Genomic DNA, 23,704 nt, shown 5'->3' on the forward strand with positions numbered 1-23,704 from the left:
ATATTTCAGGGCCCTGAGTGTTCAAGCTCCTTTTTTCTACTTTCTATTCGTTCTCTTATTTCTTTGACCTTTTCAGTAATGATTCCTGACTGGTTAACGAAATAGCAACATTCTTCTCCTAAGAAGAGGCAGGTTCCTCCTCTTTCAGCTGTTAATAAGTCTAGGGCTCTCCGATTTTGAAGGACTACCACAGCTAGAGAATTAAGCTGGCTTTGTAGGGTCACTAGAGAGTTGGCAACTCATTCCATGTGATCATTTAATTCGCATGATAATTTATAATTGAATTGGGTGAAGGTGGTTATGCCTCCAATTCCAGTCCCAAGCCTGCCTAGTATTCTGGCTCCTATAGTAAAAGGGACACTAAGGGCTTGTGTGTGGCAAGATTGCGTTATAAGGAGACTTTGTAACTCTTGTTCAGTATATATGGACATGGGAGGTGCTAGAAAGGAGAGAAAGCACAGTTCTTTCAGAGTGCCATTTAGGCATGATAGGCTGTGTTATAACAGATGAAAAAAATGCATGAAGGTAGACAGGTGAAACCTGAGGTCTTGCACTAGTCTCCACTGACTATTTGGTTTTTGTATTCCTAGGATTGGGGTGTTCCAAGGACTGCTACATATTTTTACTAAACCTTGAGCTTTTAAATTTCTAACAATATCCTGTAATCCTTTGAGAGCTTCAGGCCTTAAGGGATATTGCCTTTGATAAGGAAAAATGGTGGGGTCTTTTAGCTTGATTTGGACTGGATGAGCATTCTTTGCCCTTCCAAATTATCCTTCTAAGGCCCAGACCTCGAAGTTGATTCCTTCTTCAAGTAGGGGACAACAAATGGGTAATTTGTTCCCCATATTCATGTAGATAATGGCCCCAGCTTTGGCTAATATGTCCCTCCCTAATAAGGGTATGGGACTTTCAGGCATTACAAGAAAGGCATGTGAAAAGAGCAAAGTCTCCCAATTGCAGCTGAGGAGGCGAGAGAAATACCTGGTTACAGGCTGTCCTAAGATTCCTCGGATAGTAATGGACTTTGGGGACAGTCGTCTGGGGCAAGAGGTTAAAACTGAGAAGGCCGCGCCAGTGCCCAGGAGGAAGTCAACTTCCTGGCCCTCAATGGTCAAACTTACCCAGGGCTCTGTGAGGGTGATGGCATGAGCTAGTGCTTGCCCCAGGCACCCTCAGTCCTGTTGCTGAATCATCTGGGTGGGTGCTTCTGGTCCAGAGGGCCTTCATCCTCTGGGGCAGTGCACCAATTGGACATGGGTGAGGGGGTGGTTTTTTTTTTTTTTGTTGAACAATCTTTCTTAAAGTGTCCTTGCAAACCCTACTGATAACAAGCCCTACTAGGCAATTGGCCTCTCCTCTCTTGATTCTCTTTGAGCCACCAAGGTCTGCCTGTCTGAGGGCCATGACTAAGGCTGCAGCCTTTCTCTTATCTTGCTTTTCCCTTTCGGCCTGTTCCTCTTGGTCCCTCTTATAGAACACTGAGGTTGCCAGGTTTAATAATGTCTCTAAATTTTGTTCTGGGCCGAAAGCAGACTTTTGGAGTTTTCTCCTAATGTCAGCCACTGATTGGGTGATAAATTTATCCTTTAAAATAAGTTGGCTTCAACGGAATCTGGAGTTAGGGCTGTGTGTGCTTTCTTAGGGCCTTCCTTAGCCTTTCTGGAAAAGCGGATGGGTTTCCCTCCTTTCCCTGTATAATTCCCTGTGTAATAATAACATTGAGTAGTTCATAGGCTTTTTCCTAGTCTTCCTCAACCCACCTAAATGCAAGTTTGCAAATGCCTGCCGCTCCTATCTCCATGATCTGAGTAAGTATCCCAATGAGGGTCCACACTAGGGACTGCCTGTTGCCCTGGGGGGATTTTTCCCTCTCCTCCAGGGTCATTCAATCATTTACCTAGCTAAGGTACCACAGATCCCCAAATTGCCAGGCTGCTGCTAAAGCTGCTTCTTTTTCAGTAGGACTTAAGGTCTGATCAAGAAGCAACATGATATCTGTCCATGTTAGATCAAAGGACTGCCCCAATCCTTGCAGGACATCTATATAGTTATCAGGATCATCTGAGAATTTCCCTAAATCTGCCTTTATTTGTTTCAAATCTGAGAGTGAGAAGGGGACGTGCACGTGAATGGGCCCCAATTCTCCTCCTACTGCTTATAAGGGACATAGTTTGATTGCCTGGTTCACACAGTTTACATTCTCTTTCCGGTGTGCCTTTAACACTTCAGTAGGGCTGGATGGAGGAGAGTCAGTGCAGGAGGAGAGTAGGGCTGAGGGAAGAGGCCCTGAGTATGGAGGCAACTGTGGCCCTCTGTCATTTGGGCAAAGCTTGCAGGCTTGGCACAGGGCAGTATTGTCACGAAGGGCAAAGAAAGCCTGTACATAAGGGACTTCACTCCATTTATCTTCCTGTTTACAGAAAAGATCTAGTTGTAGAAATGTGTTATAATTAATACTTCCCTCAGGGGGCCAAGTTTCTCCATTTTGTGAGGAATACTGTGGCCAGGCAGTGGTACAGAAGATAATCAGCCGCTTGTTTTTTAAGGTTTCAGGGTAGAATTTGTCCCAGTTATTCAGAATACATCTTAAGGGAGTGTCCGGTTTGGAAGGTGTGGTGCCCATCTGGAATTTTAAACACAGGGATGCCTGCACCCCTGGTTATTCCTGGGACTCGTCTTCCCTTAGGACGTCCCCCAAGGGTCAGGTCCAATTGTGCTCAAAGCTCATGGCCTCTTTTCCTGAGCCCTCCATCTACTGGATTTAACCATGCTTAACGGCGGTATGGAAACTTCCCTTGTCCCTGCTGTGCACCCATTGACCACTAAATGGAGCACAAGGACTGTTGGATTTATTGTAGTCCTTCTGCCAATGCGTCCTACCTGTTCCATGGCGGCAAGGCCTGGGTCTGAGGCACCACTGATGCTTGCATGCTAAGGCCCAATTTACGTGGGCCTGGCCACAAAAGTGTCCTTCAAGGAGAAATCTCTAAATTAGTGACAGGAGGCTTAGTAAGCTTGAAGGGGGTGGTCGATGTTCTCTAGGCCAGGGCTGAGAGAACAGCTGCTGTACTCTAGCCTTCTGTCCCCACTTGCCATCTAAGGAGCAAGCCCCTCTCTTACGGCGGTACCAGTATCCTGTGTCCCAAATGACTACCTTTCTTCCTTCCAATACCAACTATTGAATGGTTCAAATAGCTTTTCAATGGCTCTAAGAGCTGTACCCATGCACCACAGATTGTACTTGAGAGGCCCCAAGAAGGGGGAAAGTCTGTCTGGGGAGCAATGGAGGAAATACCCTAAGGCATCTACTATCCACATGAAAATTACAGACCTATATTTAAATTGTCTTGATGTGGGGGACCATACACTATGGTGGGGAACTGGCCCTTCAAAATAGCCAAGGAACAGAAACACCTGCCTAATCCCTGGAAGCAACCATGAACAGGGCTCTTCTGGGCACCATCCCAAGAATTTAAGACTTTTAAATAGAAAATCTTCATCCTGCCTAGTGGGAATAACCTTGCTTGTGAGGTGAGGAAAGAAGTCTAGCTGGCGGACATTAGGACCCAGGAGGAAGCGGTCAGAAGATATGGCGGTCTCACACTCAGTAACCCTTGCAGGGGGAGCCTTTGGCGGCGCCATGATCTCAACCAGGAAATCTGGGAGACTAGAAAGTCCGCTGATAACTCCCGGTGTACTTCTGGACCACCACGGAAAGTGAAAGAGTATGAACTGCATCCAGACTTACCAACATTCCCAGTCCCAAAGGGTAGGGGTTGTTAGCCCTTTTCCAGAGAGGCTGACACCCTATCTTTAGTCCCATGGCCGCGATAATCACCTTTAAGTGGCTGACAGGTGCCCGGTTTAGCCTCTGAATTCTAAGGAAGGACAGGATAGAATAGCAAGCCAAAGAGGTCCCATCGTACTCGCCACGTGACGATCTAGACGCCTTTCCTGGAGATCCTCCTGGCTGGCCCGCCAAAAATGTAATGCCAAAGATTCTTGCCTAAGCCTTGCCAAAGATTTGGTGTGGCGGCAGCCCTCAGTGAGGGTGAGAGAGAGACACGGATCAACCGAGAGAAAAAAAAAAGCTGTAGGCTTTATCGAGCAGAGTGACGGTACAAAGCTTCCACAGGATGGAAGGGGTCCCAAGCGGGTAGCTAGTGTTGGATTTTTCGATCACCTTTTAAACTCTTTAAGACGGGAAATAAATGTGGTGGGAAGATGTTACCAGAGCGAGAAAAAAAGACAATTAACATGTCTTAGATCTTGAGGAAAACCTAAATTGTAACTGAAGTTTTATCTACTTTATAACCTTGCAGCGGCATGGCAAAGGAGACAGAATCTCACAGGATTTTACAAATTGTGTTTACAAGGAATTGGAATTGGGAGCATAGACAAGGGCTGCTGGTCATGGAAAAACTGGCCTTTAACATTCCTTTTAGTTTCAGGGGAGGGGGAAGGGAGAGAGGGAGCAACGACACAGGGAAGGTTACAACTAAAGTTTCTCTGTTTAAAGCTTTCTTGGGGAAGAAAACACATGCACAAATTCTGATGTTAGGAATATTTTAAGCATATATCTTCAGTATGATTCATCCAGGACCAAAGTAAGTTCTGATGCAGGAAATGAGTGAGTTTCACAGTTTTCGGAGCCCCTACTCGACCAAGGAAACACAGCTGGAACCTCCTCTCATTTGTACATACATTTTTTCTTCTGAAACTTTGCTGAAGTTGTTTTTCAGAAGTAGGAGCTTTTGGACAGAGGCTTTGGGGTTTTGTGTGTATAAAATAATACCATCTGAGAAGAGAGATAGTTTGTCTTTCCCTCTTTCTATTTGGATGCCTTTTATTTTTCTCTCTTACTCTGGCTAGGACTTCCAATACTATACTGAATAGCAATGGTTAGAATGGACATCATTGCCTTGTTCCAGTTCTCAAGAGGAATCCTTTGAGCTTTTGCGCATTCAGTATGATGTTGACTGTGAGTTTTCACAGATGGCTTTTACTATTTTGGAGTATTTTCCCTTAACACATAATTTGCTCAGGGTTTTTTAGAGTAAAATTGAGAACAAACAATCATAGAAAACATCAGCAATACTGAAAGTTTGTTATTTGAAAGAATAAATAAGATTGATTAATTACTAGATAGACTACAAAAGAATAAAAGAGAGATGATCCAAATAAACACACTCAGAAATGGCAAAGAGGGGATCATCATCAACCTCAGGAAAAACAAACCACCTGCAAAGGCCATTATGACCATCTCTATGCACACAAATTTAAAAACCTAGAAGAAGCAGATAAATTTCTGGACACCTACATCCTCCCAAAGTTGAACCAGGTAGAAATAGAAACCCTGAACTGACCCAAAATGAGTTCCAAAACTGAATCAGTAATATAAAGTCCAGCAAACATAAAAGACCTGATTCAGATAGATTCACAGCCAAATTCTTTTATACATATAAAAAGAAATTCTAGCCATCCTACTGAATTATTTCAACAAATTGAGGAGGAGGGACTCCTCCTTAACTCATTCTATGAGGCCAAGATTTCTCTGATACCAAAACCTTGCAGAGACACAGGAAGAAAAGAAAACATCAGGCCAATATCTATCATGAATATACACACAAGAATCCTCAACAAAGTACTAATTAATTGAATTCAGCAGCACATCAAAACCTAACCAGCACAATCACGTAGGCATTAATCTTAGGATGCAAGATTCGTTAAACATATGCAAATAAATAAATGTGATTCATCACATACCTAGGACTAAAAAGAAATACATCATGATCATTTCAATAGATGCAGCAAAGGCTTTCAAAAAGTTCAACATCACTTTCCTTTTTTGTTTTGAAGCACTCTCAAAGGAAATAGAATTTAATAGTTGTGCTCAAACTTCAGAAGGTAGTGGTAATAGACTACTACTAAGATACATTCATAATCTTGGGAAAAACTGTGGCTACTACAAAATGAAACTTGTGTGCTGGAATGGCCTTGCCAGTGAATGAAAGAGGGAATCAGAAGGCTTATGATAGTGGATATATTAACATAGACATCTTTTTTTTTAATTTTATTTTTATTATACTTTAAGTTTTTGTACATGTGCACAAAGTGCAGATTTGTTACATATGTATACATGTGCCATGTAGGTGTGCTGCACCCATTAACTTGTCATTTAGCATTAGGTGTATCTCCTAATGTTATCCCTCCCCCCCTCCCCCACCCCACAACAGTCCCCGGAGTGTGATGTTCCCCTTCCTGTGTCCATGTGTTTTCATTGTTCAATTCCCACCTATGAGTGAGAACATGTGGTGTTTGGTTTACCTTCCTTGCGATAGTTTGCTGAGAATGACGGTTTCCAGTTTCATCCATGTCCCTACAAAGGACATGAACTCATCATTTTTTATGGCTGCATAGCATTCCATGGTGTATATGTGCTACATTTTCTTAATCCAGTCTATCGTTGTTGGACATAGACATCTTATACAGTGCTGGAAATCTATCAAATATTTGCTAGTTGTAATGAATGTTCAACATGTCTATCCTTTGACAGGTCTTTTTTGACTTACCAAACCAATCTCACTGATACGATTTATGATCAGATATTGAAATAATAGAGACCTTCAGAAGGGAGATGGCCATAATACACATGAGCACTAAGACTGGGGTATTATCCAGAAAGACCTAATTTAGAAAGCTGTGTACATAGTAATAGAGAAGATAGCACTAGGGACAAAACAGGTGACCAAGGGAATTTCTCAATCTATAATACCAGAAGAGTTCAAGAATGGATACTAAAAAGTTGAAGGCAGCTGTCCTCACTAGAAATCACAGTAAACTGTCAAGGGTCTGGACCTAAGTTTGTTTTCAGACCTGAAATTTATTTACGGACAAAGACACCAGGCCCTTCAGGGAAAAAAATTCTGTAAAGCCAAATAAACTCCCATGATACTGATTCCATATTTTTTTTCCTGAAAGGGACAGTGACATCCCTAGGATAACTGATGATTTCCTCAATTTCCAAAATGCATAATTGTGTAGATACACTTTCTCTTTAGAAAAACTGTGAATTATATCATTCGTGCCTGGATACAAGTCATTTTAGTGGGAAAGGCCAAGTGGATTATCTTTGCATTAGTTTCTTGGGCTGCTTAAAATAGAAGTTATTCTCTGATAGCTATCTAAGCCAGAAAGTCAAAATCTGTGTTCTCAGGGTTCATTTGTTCTGGAGGCTCTAAGAGAAAAACAGTTCAATGCCTGTCTCTTGGCCTTTATTGGTTGCTGACAATTCTTGGAGTCCCATGGCTTATGGCTTCTCACCAATTTCTCCTTCCTCAGCATCATCTTTCCTTTTCTTTCTTCCTAATTTTCTCCTGCCTTTATTCTTTTCAAAAAAATTTGTTTGTTTGTTTTTAATTTTTTGTAGAAGCGATGTCTTGCTATGTTGACTTGGCTGGTCTTGAATTCCTGGCCTCAAGGGACCCTCCTACCTTTCTCCTTATAAAGATATCTGTCATTGGATTTAGAGCACATCATAAATCCAGAATAAATTTGTCTTGATTTTCTTTTTTTTACATACATCTGCAAAGATCTTCTCTCCAATAAAGTCACTTTAATAGATTCTGGAGGTTACTCACTGGACACATTTATGGGGAAGACAACTCTTCAATTCACTAGATACATGAAGCTTCTTCATTCCTCCATTACCACAGATGTCAGGTGACCCAGAAAATGGAAAATAATATTGCATTACATGTCTGGGGATTGTGAAAATAAAAGACCTTAAAGGTATAAAGGATGCAGGATGATGGGCTCCATTACATCTTTGATTAAAAGTCTGACCATTGCAAAATCCAATAGATCCTAGAGTCTGGTAGTGGACTCCTGCAATTTCCACCAAGTATTTGCTCCACTGGCATCCCGTGTGTCAGGTAGAGTATCTTTGCTAGACCAGATGAACATTCATATTATTAAAATGGCTGTACTTCTGACAGTGATTAATGGATTTATTGCAATCTCTATGAAATTCCTATGGTATTTCTTACAGAATTGAAAAAAATCTTAAAATTTATGTGAAAACACAAAAGACTGTTAAAATTCACACCTGATTTTTTTAAAAAGCACAGGATGATCTTATATGTTACTTTTAAAAAAGGAACTATAAGACTTTATAGAAAAAAGACTTTCTTTTTTTATAGGTTAAAACTGAATCTAGTCAGTTTTATTCAAGATTAAATCTGGCTACTTCTTCTTCACCTCAGAATGTTAAAGTTTTTATAGGGTTATTCAAAAGTAGCTTAATTATGCCCTGTTCTGCATGTACAAGCCAGGAGACATTAAGTTCTGAGACTTATGTCCCAACTTTTTGGGACTGACTTTTGTTCCAAATGTGGGAACTGACTTTTGGTCTTTCCTTTCTTCTACAGTCAAAATGTAAGTGGACTTATTTTGATCCATGCCATCTCTCTCTAAAGAAATATGCTGTTTCCAAATTTTAAACTGTACTTAGCTTGGAAAAGAAGGACTAGTAACAGAGATAGGAGTTATCATTACATATCTAGCTATCATTACATATCTAGCTATCATTACATAATGGAAGTCAGACCTTGTCAACTCAATCTTTTACCAAAATGTTAAACTCATTAATAGATTATTGAAATGATAACACGATTTCCTCTAGTGCTGCGCACAGGCTTCCCACTTCATTTAAGAAAATCCATTATTATAGAGCCTAGGTGATGGATAAAGCAAGGCATTCACTTGTCTTTTTTTTATGTTATAGACAGAAGCTGGGTTTTGGTCCATAAGATCAAAATGTCCTCTGTTATTTATATTCATATAACTTTCTGAAAACAGTGCAAGTCAAAATTTGCAGTGATAAAGGAAACCTGGATTTTGAAATTTTATCTCTTTTGGTGGGAAGTAATTTTAAGAATCAGATATACAGTTTAAAATTTAAATAAATTTCTGTCTGATCTAGGAAATATTATTTTGCTATATTTGTGTTTTTCTCTGTGAAATGTTTGATCATCAATTCAAATAAAAACCACAATACCATTTTCCCCGACACCTCAATGAATTATTTGATTTCTTGTAGAGAAATAATTTGTACATCAATTTAAGAAATGCATCATATAAATTTCAAAAATATATGTATATAATTTTAATGGCTTTATTGAAGTACAATTGAATAAAAAACCTGCAAGTATTTTGTACATACATACATATATTATATATGTATATATTATATATAATACAATATATTATATATGTATATATTATATATAATATTATATATTATATATGTATATATTACATGTAATATTATATATTATATATATTATATATAATATATAATATTACATGTAATATATAATATTATATATTATATATAATGTTACATATAATATATATAATATTATAGATTATATATAATATATATGTAATATATATTTATGAATTGTTGAGTTTGGACATATACATGCACCCATGATGCTGTCATTATAACAGTGAAGGTAATAAACATATCCATCACCTACAAAAGCTCTCTTTGTCACTCTTTGATTTTGATGGCAATAATGCTTGCGATTTACCCTCTTAGCACATTATTAAGTGCACAATACCACGTTGTTAACCATAGGCATTATATTGCAGAGGAAATCACTATGCTTATTCATAAGCATAAGTGAAACTTTATACCCGCTGAGCAACAACTCCCAATTTCTCTCTCTCCCAAACCCCTGGAAAACACTATTTTATTGTCTGCTTCAATTAGTTTGCCTATTTTACTTAACTAATATAAGTGGAATCATAAAATATTTGTCCTTCTTGAACTTGCTTAATTTACTTAGCATAATATCTTCTAGGTTCATCCATTTTGTCAAAAATGGTATCTTTTGTCAAACCTTGGCAACTGAATTAACATTTCCATTACTTCCATATACAGAGAAACAATTCTAACTGAACTTGTGAAAATAATTATATTGATATTAAATTAAAATGCTTATGAATAGTTTTTGAATTTTTGCAAGATCAGATATGGAGAAAAATCACAAATTTACCTTTATTTTAATGAACAAAAATATTTAGGATCTTGAAATAATTAGCTATGTGAAATTAATTTGGAGATTTTCAGATTGTTCTACTGTGTTTTGATTATTATTGACATAATATGATATATCTTAGTTATATTTCTGTATTTACTTTAAAATACATGTTTATATATATATATACATATATATATATAGACATTGTGAGTAAGTTAGTGTGTATGTCTTTGTTGGTATGTGTTTTTTTAATGGATTCTCTAGCAGCAGTTATCTAGTGTATGTCATGTCCTAATTAATATTACATCCCAGAAGCAACTCCTAAAACCCCTTTGAATTTTTATATTTTCTGTGCCTTCTTTCTAATAAATGCATGTATGATTGGAACAATACTGTCTGAATTGTTTCATTTTAGCATACTATGTAATAGTATGGTGAAGGGGTGTGAGGACGGCACACAGAGATGGGAATAACAGAGAGACAGAGAGAAAGAAAGAAAGAAAAAAAGAAAGAAAGAAAGAGAACTTATTATAGTGGAGCCTTATTTATCTTTGTATCAGGAGAGGCTAGCTCAGGACCTGGCCTGAATGGAGCTCATAAAGTGTACATTAAAAGAAATAGGCCACTTATGACATGGATTAGGTCATTCATATTCCAAATTCAATGTAAGACGTTCATTCTAGTCTAAATATATATCTTAGGCTTCACAATACAGTAAAATAGTTACTTTTATACATATGATATAGGTTTAATTTTGAGAACACCCACAATATTTTTTAAAATGCTACTTAAATAAACTTAAAAATATACTTCTACGTAAATATAATGTGATGTTAATGATTTTATCATTGAGCCTCCCTTTTTTTCTTGTAACAGAAACCTACAATGATAATACGTAAGTAAAACTGTCATGATTATACCTACTAGACACATAAAAGCTTAGAATTGAAGAATAATTTTATAATAATCTGGGTTAGGTTATAATTTAAATTTAGAATTACGGTATTCTAAATTCTCAAACAGATATCATGACTATTTCTTAGTGATGGTCCTGAATTCAATAGAATTTTAAATGTGCGTCATTTCTGTGAGCTGACATAGAGGAATCATGATTAAGTAAATCAAAATAGTACTAATGCTAAATGATATGTGGTAGAGAGAAATAATTACTTCTTAAGTTAGAAATCAGGCATTCAAAAACAGGAATCACAGGAATAACAAAAGCACATAACTCTGAACTATGCACACCAGATAAACATGAAATTTATTTTGCAAATGTTTTTGCAGTTTAGTCCTTTGCATCAGTTTATACTGTGGTAAAGTAAGGGATCAAGAGCAGCTGAAATGATATAACATAGAAATAGAAGAGAATTTTTATTATAAACAGATATAAGATGAACTTGAAAACACCATTGATAAGAAATTAAAGGGGAATATATGTCCCACTTCTTCCTTTTGTATATAAGACCAAAGCCTAAAATTATGATTCTTCATGGAAATATCTCTCCACTTTTTAGTCATTTGTCAAAAGAAGACTAAAATCAATATTTATTTTTAGGGCTACATTACTGCATCATGAACCTAAACTTAATGCTGACTCTAGAAACCAAGTCAAACCATTAAGAAATGTAAACCGTGTGCAAATGAGAATAAATGCAATAAAATCACAACCGATATAAAAGGCACAGAGATACTACAAAGAGTAAGATACATCAGAAAGGGCTTAGGTGAAAATATAATAAATATTCCTTTTCTAAAATGTTGTGGTAGCAATAGTTTATTAAATAGGCTAGAAAAAAAAATTATCAGCATTTCTATACTTACCAAAATGAGTATGCAACCTCAAGCTCACTAAAACAGTATATTTTTTAAACTATTACTATACTACGGTATCATTCAACAATGTTAAAGATTTAATCACAATTTAAATATTAAGTATTAATAATTAGGATAATAAGCCTTTACTATGGCCTATGCTATTCATCCCATTCTGGAAATATAACATACAAGAGTAGCAGATCACAAGTTAAATAGACCAAAACCCTCTCAAAACCAAAAACAAACAAACGAAAAATACAGACAAAAACATTCAGCTCTGCATTTAAGGGATGTTTTTCATTAATACTGATGTGCTGCCAGGAATATACAAAGAAGTGGTGAGACACCTGGCATTCCCATGGGAAACCAGAAACAAATATATAAATGAAATGTTGAGAAGCCCAGCCATCAACTGTCTGTAGTAAGCTAAAGGGTCAGCAAAACAAAAAAACTTGGCTGCCTACGGCCTGCTCAGTAACTCCTCATTTATTACACACTGTCACACATACTTTCGGATATGTGCAGTTTTATTTTTATATTCTATTTCTGACAATTTTATTTGCCTACCACACCACCAAAGACTCTGCAGTTCTAAAGAAGCTGTAAGGAGAAAGGAATATATATCTTCTGTGAGGGTTTCTTAGTTACTGAAAGTAGGAGAACCTTCACATTAAAAGGAATCTTGGTATGATCAAGCAGGAGGCTTGGTGGAGATACTAATATGGTTATCTCATGTCCATCAAGCTGGAGTTTTTCTAAAATAACTTTTAAATTGAGTGACTAAAATTCATGGGCCGGACAAGCAATTTCCAAGACTTTCTAGAGTCGAAGAAACACAGATTCAGCAGAAAAAAAAAAAAAAAAAAAAAAAGAAGCCATACATACACAGTTTTCATGGCCAACTCTTCCTTTAATTTACTCTGGGCTTAAAATAAGTACAGCAAGCTGATAAGCCAGTTTAATCCTAAGTGAGTTTCACGCTTCAATTTCTCAATCAATTGATGGTGAATCAGTCCGGACTTTGGACAGCCTACTTATCTCAATAGTCAAAGTGGAATATAGCTGCCCTCATGGAAAAGATCATCCAATTAAGCAATTTACATAATTACACAAATTACAAATTACATAATTACAAATGACATAAAAGCTTTCTAAAATAATTTTATAGAATAGGAATTTGTGCACTTAAAATTAAATACAATGGAAAGGATTTCTAGTTAAGTCTAAGAAAGTTTGCCATAAGACCTCAATTTTTTAATAAGTTGTTTTGCATTGTCTTCTTTAGATGTATTGGAATGTTCATGTGGACACCATATTTCACTTTGTTCATCTTAATGTGGGGAAAATAGAAAGTATATATGTTGAGAATGCATACTCTACTATTGGTATTTTTTTGGTCAAAATGTATATTTTATTTTGAAATGTTAAATAGTGCTTATAGGCTGAATCATGGCTCATTACTCCGAATTCCTTTGTTTGTGTTCTAACACCCAGTTCCTCAGAATAAGACTACATTTGGAGACAGGGCCATTAAGTAAAAAGTTAAAATGAGGGCATATAGAGGATATCTTATATGGACATAAGGACAAACACAGAGAAGAAAGTCCATGTAAGGAGGGCAACCATCTACAAACCAATCATAGAGACTTTAGAAGAAACCAACACTGTTAATCATACCTCGATTACACACTTCTAGCCTCCTGAATTGTGAGAAAATATGTTTCTTGTTGTGTAAGCCACCACATCTGTGTTACTTTATTATGGCAGCCCTAGCCAACTAACAGAGTGGTATATAGAAATAAGCTTGAAGTTTGAATGTTGATGTTATATATGAAATGAATTTTGAGAGTATCAGGTATGTATTAAAATATGAAAGAAGGATTATGCACTATTTGGAAGATGATACATACTTTATTATTTAGATATTCTTATCAAATTTGGTCATTTGAGAAAAAAAAACCTTATATGGTTCCTGGAACATACTGTTGATTTTCTGATTATTCCTTTGCACATTGAATAGCTGTATCCAGATTCTCTTTTATTTTTCATAAATTAGGACTAGCAGTAACCATTAACTTTAAATTTATTAATACATTAGCTTGCTAAATAATATAAAAATATATTTTGTTCACTTGACAATATAGAGCTAGGTCTCTTTCTTTTCTTGCTTGCTTTCTTTCTTTCTTCTTTCTTTCTTTCTTTCTTCTTTCTTTCTTTCTCTCTTTCTTTCTTTCTTTCTTCTTTCCTTCTTTCTTTCTTTCTTCTTTGTTTTTACTGCACAAGTTCTGGGATACGTGTGCAGAATGTGCAGGTTTGTTACATAGGTATGCGTATGCCATGGTGGTTTGCTGCATCTATTGACCCATCCTCTAAGTTTCCTCCCCTCACACCCCACCTCCCAACAGGCCCTGGTGTGTGTTGTTTCCCTCCCTGTGTCCATGTGTCCTCATTGTTCAACTCCCACTTTTGAGTGAGAACATGCAGTGTTTGGTTTTTTGTCCCAGTGTTAGCTTGCTGGGGATGACTGTTTCCAGCTTTATTCATGTCTCTGAAAAGGCTTTGATCTCATTCTATTTTTGGCTGTGCAGTATTTGGTGGTGTCTATGTACCACATTTTCTTTATGCCGTCTATCATTGATGGGCATTTGGGTTAGTTCCATGACTTTGCTATTGTAAACAGTGCTGCAATAAACATGTGTGCATGTGTCTTTATAGTAGAATGATTTATATTCCTTTGGGTATATACCCAGTAATAAAACTGTGGGGTCAAAAGGTATTTGTGTTTCCAGATCCTTGAGAAATCCCCATACTGTCTTCCACAATGGATCTCAATAGATGCACAAAACAGGCCTCTGGTAAAATTTACCATCTCTTCATGTTAAAAACTCTCAGTAAACTAGGCATTGATGGCACATATCTCAAAATAATAAGAGCTATTTGTGACAAATGCATAGCCAATATCACATTGAATGGGCAAAAGCTGGAAGCATTCCCTTTGAAAATAGGTACAAGACAAGGACGCCCTCTCTCTCCACTCCTATTCAACATAGTATTTGAAGTTCTGGCTAGGGCAATCAGGTAAGAGAAAGAAATAAAGTGTATTCAAATAAGAAGAGAGGAAGTCAAATTGTCCCTCTTTGTAGATGACATAATTTTTTATTTAGAAAACCCCATCATCTGAGCCCTCAAACTCCTTAAACTGATAAGCAACTTCAGCAATGTCTCAGGATACAAAATCAATGCACAAAAATCACAAGGATACCTTTACGCTAACAATAGACAACCAGAGAGCCAAATCATGAATCAACTCCCATTAACAATTGCTACAAAGAGAATAAAATACCTAGGAATATAGCTAACGAGGGATGTGAATGACTGCTTCAATGAGAACTACAACCCACTGTGCAAGGAAATAAGAGAGGATGAAAACAAATGGAAAAACATTTCATCCTCATGGACAGGACGAATCAATATCGTGAAAATGGTCATGCTGCCTGAAGTAATGTAGAGATTCAATCCTATTCCCCTCAAGCTACTATTGACATTCTTCATAGAATTAGAAAAAAGCTACTTTGAATTTCATACGGAATCAAAGATCACCCTGTATAGCCAAGACAATCCTAAGCAAAAAAACAAAATTGGAGACAGCATGCTACCTGACTTTGAACTGTAATACAAGGCTGCAGCAACCAAATAGCATGACACTTGTACCAAAGCAGATATGTAGACCAATGGAACAGAACAGAAACCTCAGAAATAACACCACACATCTACGGCCATTTGATCTTTGACAAACCTGACAAAAAAAAGTAATGGAGAAAGGATTCCCTGTTTAATAAATGGTGATGAGAAAACTGGCTAACCATATGCAGAAAATGGAAACTGGACCCCTTCCTCACACCGTATACAAAAACTAACTCAAGATGGATTAAAGACCTAAATGTAAAACCCAAAACCATAAAAATCACAGAAGAAAATCCAGGCAATACAATTCAGGACATAGATACGGGCAAAGACTTCGTCATGAAAGCAATTGCAACAAAAGTCAAAATTGTCAAATGGGATCCAACTAAACTAAAGAGCTTCTGCACAGCAAAAGAAACTATCATGAGAGTGAACAGGCAACCTACAGAATGGGAGAAAATTTTTGCAATCTATCCATCTGAAAAAGTTCTATTATCTAGAATTTACAAGGAACTTTAATAAATTTACAAGAAAAAAACAACCTCATCAAGAAGTGGTCAAAGGATATGAACAGCCACTTCCCAAAAGATGACATTTAGGCAGCCAACAAACATATAGAAAAAAGCTCAACATCACTTATCATCAGAGAAATGCAAATCAAAGCCCAAATGAGACACCATCCCACACCAGTCAGAATGATGATTATTAAAATGTCAAGAAATGATAAATGCAGGTGAGTCTATAGAGATATATGAATCCTTTTACACTGTTGGTGGGAATGTAAATTAGAGCAAGGTCTTTAAGATTATGTTGATTAATTGATTGATTGATTTCCAACACAAACCAAGTTCAAAGTAGATGAGAAATTGAAAGAAAGCAACAAATACTGAGTTAAAAAAATATTAAATAAAAACAGTCTAGATGGTAAAAACACTAATTTCAAGGGAGCTTTTTTGAAGTTTAGTGAAACTTAAGTTATATAACATTTAAAAATTTCAATTTTATCTGTAACTGCTGAGTGATTATGTTAAAAAAGTTACCATACAATTTCCCATCTTAACAATATTTAAGTTTGCAATTTATCAGTTTTAAGTATCTGTACGTTTTTGTGCCACAGGTTTCTAGAAAATTTTCGTCTTGGAAAACACATTGAACAACACCCCATTTTTCCCTTTACTCCAGCCCCTGGTATCTACTAGTCCACTTTTTCTTTCTATAGGTTGTACTAGTTTTGATACCACATGTATGTAAAATTACTTATATGTGCATGTATCTTTTTTTGACAGGCATATTCAGCTTATTATAACATTCTAAAGCTTCATCAATGTTGTTATATATGTTAGAATTTTCTTCTTTTAAAAGCTAAATAATCTTTCATTTCATGTATACACCATCTTTTCTTTGTCCATTCATCCATCCATGGACATTTGTGTTGCTTTCCTCTCTTAACTATTGTGAATAATGTTGCAAAATACATGGATGTGCAAATATGTCTTTGAGATCCTGCTTTTAATTATTGTGGATAAATACCTAGAAGTAACATTGTTGGGTCATACGGTAATTTGATTTTAATTTTTTTGAGGAACCTCCATTCTGTTAACTATAGGGGTGTCATCATTTTCCATTCCTACCAACAATGCACAAGAGTTCCTATTTATATATATTCTCTTCAAAACTTGTTTTTTGGGCTGTGTGTGTGTCTGTGTGTCTGCATGTGGGTGAATATATGTATCCAAAAATATTTTGAGGTGGCTAATGGTTATGATGTGATAGCTCACTGTAGTTTTGATTTACATTTCTCTAATATTTAGTGATGTTAAGCATCTTTTCATATGCTTTTTGGCCATATATCTATATTTTCTGAATAAATGTGTATTCACATCTTTGAATTATTTTAATTGAGTTTTTGCTATTAAATTATAGAGAATTGTCATATATTTTGAATATAAAACACTTAGCGGATAAGTGATTTGCTAATATTTTCTCTCTTGTAACCTATTTATTTCTATGGCATCAATTGTAATGTCTTCTCTTTCATTTCTGATTTTTTTTTTTTTTGACTGCGTCTCTGCTCTAACCCCAGGCTGGAGTGCAGCAGCAACACCATCTCGGCTCACTGAAACCCTCACCTTCCGAGTTCAAGCGATTCTCTCATGTCAGTCTCCTGAGTAGCTGGAACTACAGGTGCATGCCACACCTGGCTAATTTTTATAGTTTTAGCAGAGACAGGGTTTCACCATGTTGCCCAGACTCCTCTCCCACTCCTGGGCTCAAGCAATCTGCCTGCCTCAGCATTCCAAACTGCTGGGATTACAGGATTAAGCCACCAAGCTCAGACTGATTTTAATTATACAGCTATTCACACTTTTTTCTTTAGTCAAGAAAACAATTTCTCAATTTTGTTGATCTTTTCATAAAAAGAAAGCAACAACTCAGTTTTGCTGATTTTTCTCTTCTTCCTATTGTATTTATTTCTGCTGTAATCTTTATTACTTTTTTCTTTCTGATAATTTTGGCCAGTTCTTTGATATGTAAAGTTAGATTGCTTTAGATATTTCTTCTTTTTTAACATAGGCATTTATTACTATAAACTATCCTCATAGTACTGTTTTTGGTACATTCATAAGTTCAGGTTCCTTTTTTCACTTCTTTTTCTGTATCTTTTACAGCAAGCTTCTCCAACCTGAAGCCTGAGGGCTGCATGCAGCCCAGGACGGCTTTGAATATGGCCCAGCACAAACATGTAAACTTTCTTCAAACATTGTGATTTCTCTTGCGATTTTTTCCCCAGCTCATCAGCTATGGCTACTGTTAGTGTATTTTATGTGTGGCCCAAGGCAATTCTTCTTTCCCAGTGTGTTCCAGGGAAGGCAAAATGTTGGACACTCTTGTTCTATGGGTATATTTTGTGGTTACCATGAGGATTGCATAAAATATTTTATAGTTATAATAGTCCATTTGAAACCAAACAAAAACTTTAATTATATATGAAAATTCTGTTCCTTTACATCTCCCATTCCTACTTTATGTTAGTAATATCACTAATTATATATTTTATGTTGTGACCCAATTAATATAAATGCAATGTTACTTTTATGCTTTTCTCTTTTAAATTGCATATCAGAATTAAAAGTACCTTGTGCATCAACATGAAAAACGTATGGGACTTCATATTTAATACTTATTTATCTCTACCAGACAGATTTATACTTTTACATTCATTCATTTTGCTTCCTAGCCTCCCTCATTTCAGCTTGAATGACTCCTTTTCGCTTTTCTTGTAGGACAGGTGTGGTAATAATTATCTTCTTCTACCCTTTTTTAACCTGAGAAAGTATTCCATTTTCCATAATTTCTGAATGACAGGTTTGTCAAATGAATGTCTTATGTGATCGGGTTGTTTTCTTGTTTTTCATTCAACACTTTGAATATATTATGTTGCTTACTTTTGGTTTAAAAAGATATCTGCTGGTATCTTGTTGATAATATATGTGAGTTCCTTTTTATGTCATGATTCATTTTTCTTTTTCTGCTTCCAAGATTCTTTCTTTGTCTGTGACTTTTGAAAGTTTGATTATAATATTTATTGATGCAAAATTTTTGAATTGATCTCAGTGTACAGTAGTTGTGTTTTAAAACAATTCTATGTCCATATTCTTCCTCAAATTTGGGAAATTTTCTGCCTGCCATTATTTCTTTAAATAGACTTTTTGTCTCAATCTTTTCCTCTTCTCCCATGAAAGCTCTCGTAATGCACAACTGGTCAGGTTAACAATGTCCCATAAGTCTCAGGCTTTCACTTTATTATCACATTCCTTTTGCTCCTCTTCCTTAATAGTTTCAAATGGCCAATATTTTCAAATTCATCAATTATTTTTTCTACCTGGTCATCTATTGAATTTTTCTAGTAAATTTTTCAATTTAGTTATTGTATTACTTATCTCCAGTTCTTTTCTATACTTTTATGTCTTTTTGATACTCTTATTTTATACATGCCTTATATTCCTGATTTTTAGAAACTTGTCTGTGTTCTTTTAGGTAATCCAGCATCTTTAAATATTTTTGAAAATTTTGATAGGTATTTAATGTATTTTGAATTTTTTGACAGATAATTAATAAATCTTTGTTTATTCAGGGTTGAAAAAAAAGGTTTATTTTCTTCCTTCAAATAGGTCATGCTTACCAGTGTCTGCATGCTTCGCATTTCTTTGTTTACACTTAGATTTAAAGAAACATCCACATCTCCCAGTCTTTATGTACTGGCTTAGTGTAGTGGAAGACCTTCATCAATCACCCCAGCCAGAGATGCTGGGAGCTTTGCAAACCATTCCAAGAGCTGTATCTTCTCTGGGCTTTTGAATGTAATTACCAAGTTAAATATGGTTTTTTGTTTGTTTGTTTCCAGGATTTTGTAATATTTTACTTCACCTGTTGTTATTCTGTAGTAATAATGCAGCTCTTCCGGTAACAGAAATCAGACCCTTGGGAAGTCTCCTAAGGAGCCAGAACATTAGACCACATTTCACTCTTCTTTCACTCCTGTGGGAAAACTGATGACTAAAGATTTTTTTCTTGATTGTGTAATGCTGTACGGGCTAGGGAAAGATCTATAGAGAGTATATGGTACAACATTTCTTAGATATTAAAATAGAATTCTTCTTGGCTTTGCTCTTTTCTGGGGTGCTGCAACCTTTGGACTGGTTTCTGAGATTATCACCACGGCAATTTGGTCTATATAATGTCGTCAAGTCTCTTTCTGCATGGGGAACAGGGACAGGGCATTCCTACTCTGCCACCTTTAAAACATCAATTTTGCCACCACACCATGTGCAAATTTTAAAGACAATGTGATGAAAATATGGCAATTTGCTGTTAGTTGTTAGGTCTAGAAGTGAGGCTCTAGGTAATTATTAAGAATTCATTTGAGATTTTTCTTTGTTTGCAATAATTGATATAATGTAAAAAACAAAAGATGATACAAGAAAATTTCTGAAATAAAATGAGATTAAATATTATTTATTTGGTGACTTTGTATCATTTATTTGACCCTTGTTGGATACTTAGAATCTGCTGTTTAATTTATACACTTTAATATTTATAACACACACATATAGGATTACAATTTAATTTACATCTCCTCACACTATGCTCAACCTAAAGTGAACATGGTCCGAAGGTTTGTTAATAACTTAATAGTCTGAAATGTAGACTATCTATGTTGGGAGCTTCTAGAGAACAAACCTGAGCAGGTTCCTGGTACGAAAGTGGTGGTTAAGATAGAACATATTACAACTACAAGACCAGTTGTACTCTGATTACAACTGATCTCAAAAGGTAATGCCAGATTGATGAAGGAGAGTCTTAAGAGTAATAGCTCTTGAGAGGAAGGGAGTCCCATGTACAATGAATGTCCAACCTAAAAAGCCCCAGAGTGTCAGCAGGCTCAACTCCAGAAATGGCTTCCCACCTGTCACAGCATGTTGATCAATTGCTGTATTTAATTTCAGAGAAAAGATGAGGCTTAAACAGATATAATCAGTTTTTCCTAGATTATGATAATATTGTAAAAGTCAAAAACATATCAGTGTAAAAACTTAAGAAATTTAAAAAACCTACTAAATAATTTTATTTACATTTAATTGTATATACACGCAAGAAAAATATTTATTTCTTTTTATATAGTCATTTTAAAATTGGAATTAATTTATAGATATACTTTGTCAACATGTGTAACAATTTCAAAATTTTCAAAAAGCCAGTTAAGACAATTTATTCATTTAATAAATCAAGTCCTTAAATTAAAATTTAAATAGGCATGTCACTAAGATTATACGACAGTAAACAAAATGAAAAGTGTAACATATTTGCTTAATTAGTGTAAAGATTATTAAACTATATTTAGTGTAGAGCTTTACTTATCTAAATATTTAATATATACTAATATTTGTTAAGCAGGTATTCTAATATCTTAAATTTTTACCATGTAAGCTATTACTTGATGAATTTGCAATTCTCAAATTTTGAGACCAGAAAGCAGTATACTGATCTTACTTTCAGAACAAGCAACTCTTTATTTTTCTACAGTAAATTATACTTTTGATTATAGAGATAAGAATTATGAGTATTCATCATTTTAAAGAATAGACATTTAAATCAAGTGTACTATCAATGAAAATTTTATAAAATCAGAAATTACAATCATATATTTCTAATGGTTACTTATCTCAAAATAATCTGTTTAACTTGAATATCTTATGGACATTTTCTCTATGTAAGAAAATTTCAGTTTCTTTTATTATTTGAGGACAATAATAAGAACTGTCTATTTATCATCAAGAACACACAAAAAATGTCAGTTAAGTGATGGCAGAAATGTAGGCTATGACATCTAGATGAGGTATGTGGAAATATAGCAAACTATTCTGAGTGTAATGCCCTATCGTCATTTTTAGCAATTCATTGTCTGAGATCAGTAATGCTGGGTATGTAGAAGGGCTTATTTAAATTGAAAAAGAAAAATCATTATGTTACTCATAACAAGCTAATGTCATAGAATGCTTCACTGATTTGTGTGGTTTACTGAATTTTGTGAATTTTACATTTTTTACTTCTTTACATCCATGTGTTTGTGCAAACACCAGGAATCAGCATATTGCAGGTCACCCTATCACTTAAGGTTAGAGAAGTAATGACGTCATGGAAACAGTGATATCAGAAATAGGAAAATTTAGATGTATTCATGTCCTTGTGTCACAAAGTGAGAGAAGAGAGTAAGCACACCTAGGAAAATACAATGAAAGAATGAGATATACTCACAAGTTCATGATAGTGGAATTCTAGGCTACTTAGCTAAGATAAAATATCAGAATAGATAATAAGAAAATAGGAAAGTAACATGTTTTCACTAAATTCTTTGTGTCTGGAATTAACAGGATTACCCCACCATGTCTTCTCTAAATTTGGAAAGATCTATTCCCTCTTTTCTATCTTTCTAGTTTTATTAAATTTTTGACAGGAAAATAAACAACATCTTGTGGCCAAGAATATAGCAGTTGCCACACAGGCCAGCAGGAACCCAATCACATCTATAGAGTGGTACTGGAACCAGCTGAGGTCGTAGGCAGCTGACCACAGGTGCTTGGCTCCTTTGTGGCACATGACAAACTCGATCCAGAAGTCTGCCTGATCCAGGGGCTTCACAGGTTGATCATGGTGAATTCTTGATAATCTCATAGCATCCTCTTTATAACTGGAAGGCAAAAACACACATAGAACTTAGAAAGTTGTAGTTTTGTTTTCATAAAAGACAGGTAGATAAACTGTAGTATATGTTATGCAAGCCAAAACCTTGTTGAGTAAAAGATTGATTCCAGTTGTGACATGAACATTATTGGTTGCATAGGATTAAACAGATATAATGGGGAGACTGAAAAAGAGTATATTTTTAACAGAATGGGGTAAAGCAAAGATGTGAGTAAAACCTGAATAAGCCAGTTATTAACTTAAACTTAATATTTCCATGAAGATTGACATTCTATGAACTATAATTTCCAGAACTATTCCAATACCAAGGTGATGAATGACTTAATATTGAAGGGAAAAATCCCTTAAAATGTCTACCAGCATGATATTTAACATTTTCCGACATAATGTATAATATAATCAATGTTAGATCAGTCTTTACAAAGCAGTAGTACTTACGAGGAATCGTTAATGACTGTTCTCAAAACCCTGAGTAAATCTTTGCTTGTCATAGTTTTGAAGTTTATTTCTACAGCTGCTCCTTTGGCCTTCATGTGAGCTATGGCATCAAGCTGATCACCAAATAGGGGAACTCCCACCATAGGGACCTCATGGTAAATAGCTTCATAGATCCCATTCATTCCTCCATGAGTGATAAAAGCTTTGGTTTGAGGTCACCTAGTATGCAAAATGGATGAGAAATGGTGAGATACTTTATTATGAATTTTTAAAATAATTTCAGGACTAAAGATGGGAATTATGAGATAACTCCCTGAAGCGTACAGTATTTTCTTTAAAAGGAGAGCACATGGAGCTTTGCTACTAAAGATCATTTCTAACTTAAGAAAAAGAGGCATTAATTCCTTCTGCATATCCTGTCACTCTCACCTTAACAATAGAATGTGAGT

At 35.6% G+C, this 23,704-nt stretch overlaps 1 protein-coding gene across 1 annotated transcript; it reads right to left on the reverse strand.

The window, feature by feature from the left end:
- Positions 1-21,352: 21,352 nt before the first annotated feature.
- Positions 21,353-23,467, reverse strand: LOC461286 (UDP-glucuronosyltransferase 2A3-like; the record flags this gene model as incomplete). Its single annotated transcript, XM_063809594.1, has 2 exons — positions 21,353-22,803; positions 23,256-23,467. Coding segments are annotated over 2 exons (492 nt in total), but the record flags the coding sequence as incomplete, so codon positions are not given.
- Between the last annotated feature and the right edge of the window lie 237 nt (positions 23,468-23,704).

This window comes from Pan troglodytes, chromosome 3 (assembly GCF_028858775.2).
Source record: "Pan troglodytes isolate AG18354 chromosome 3, NHGRI_mPanTro3-v2.0_pri, whole genome shotgun sequence".
NCBI classification, from domain to species: domain Eukaryota; kingdom Metazoa; phylum Chordata; class Mammalia; order Primates; family Hominidae; genus Pan; species Pan troglodytes.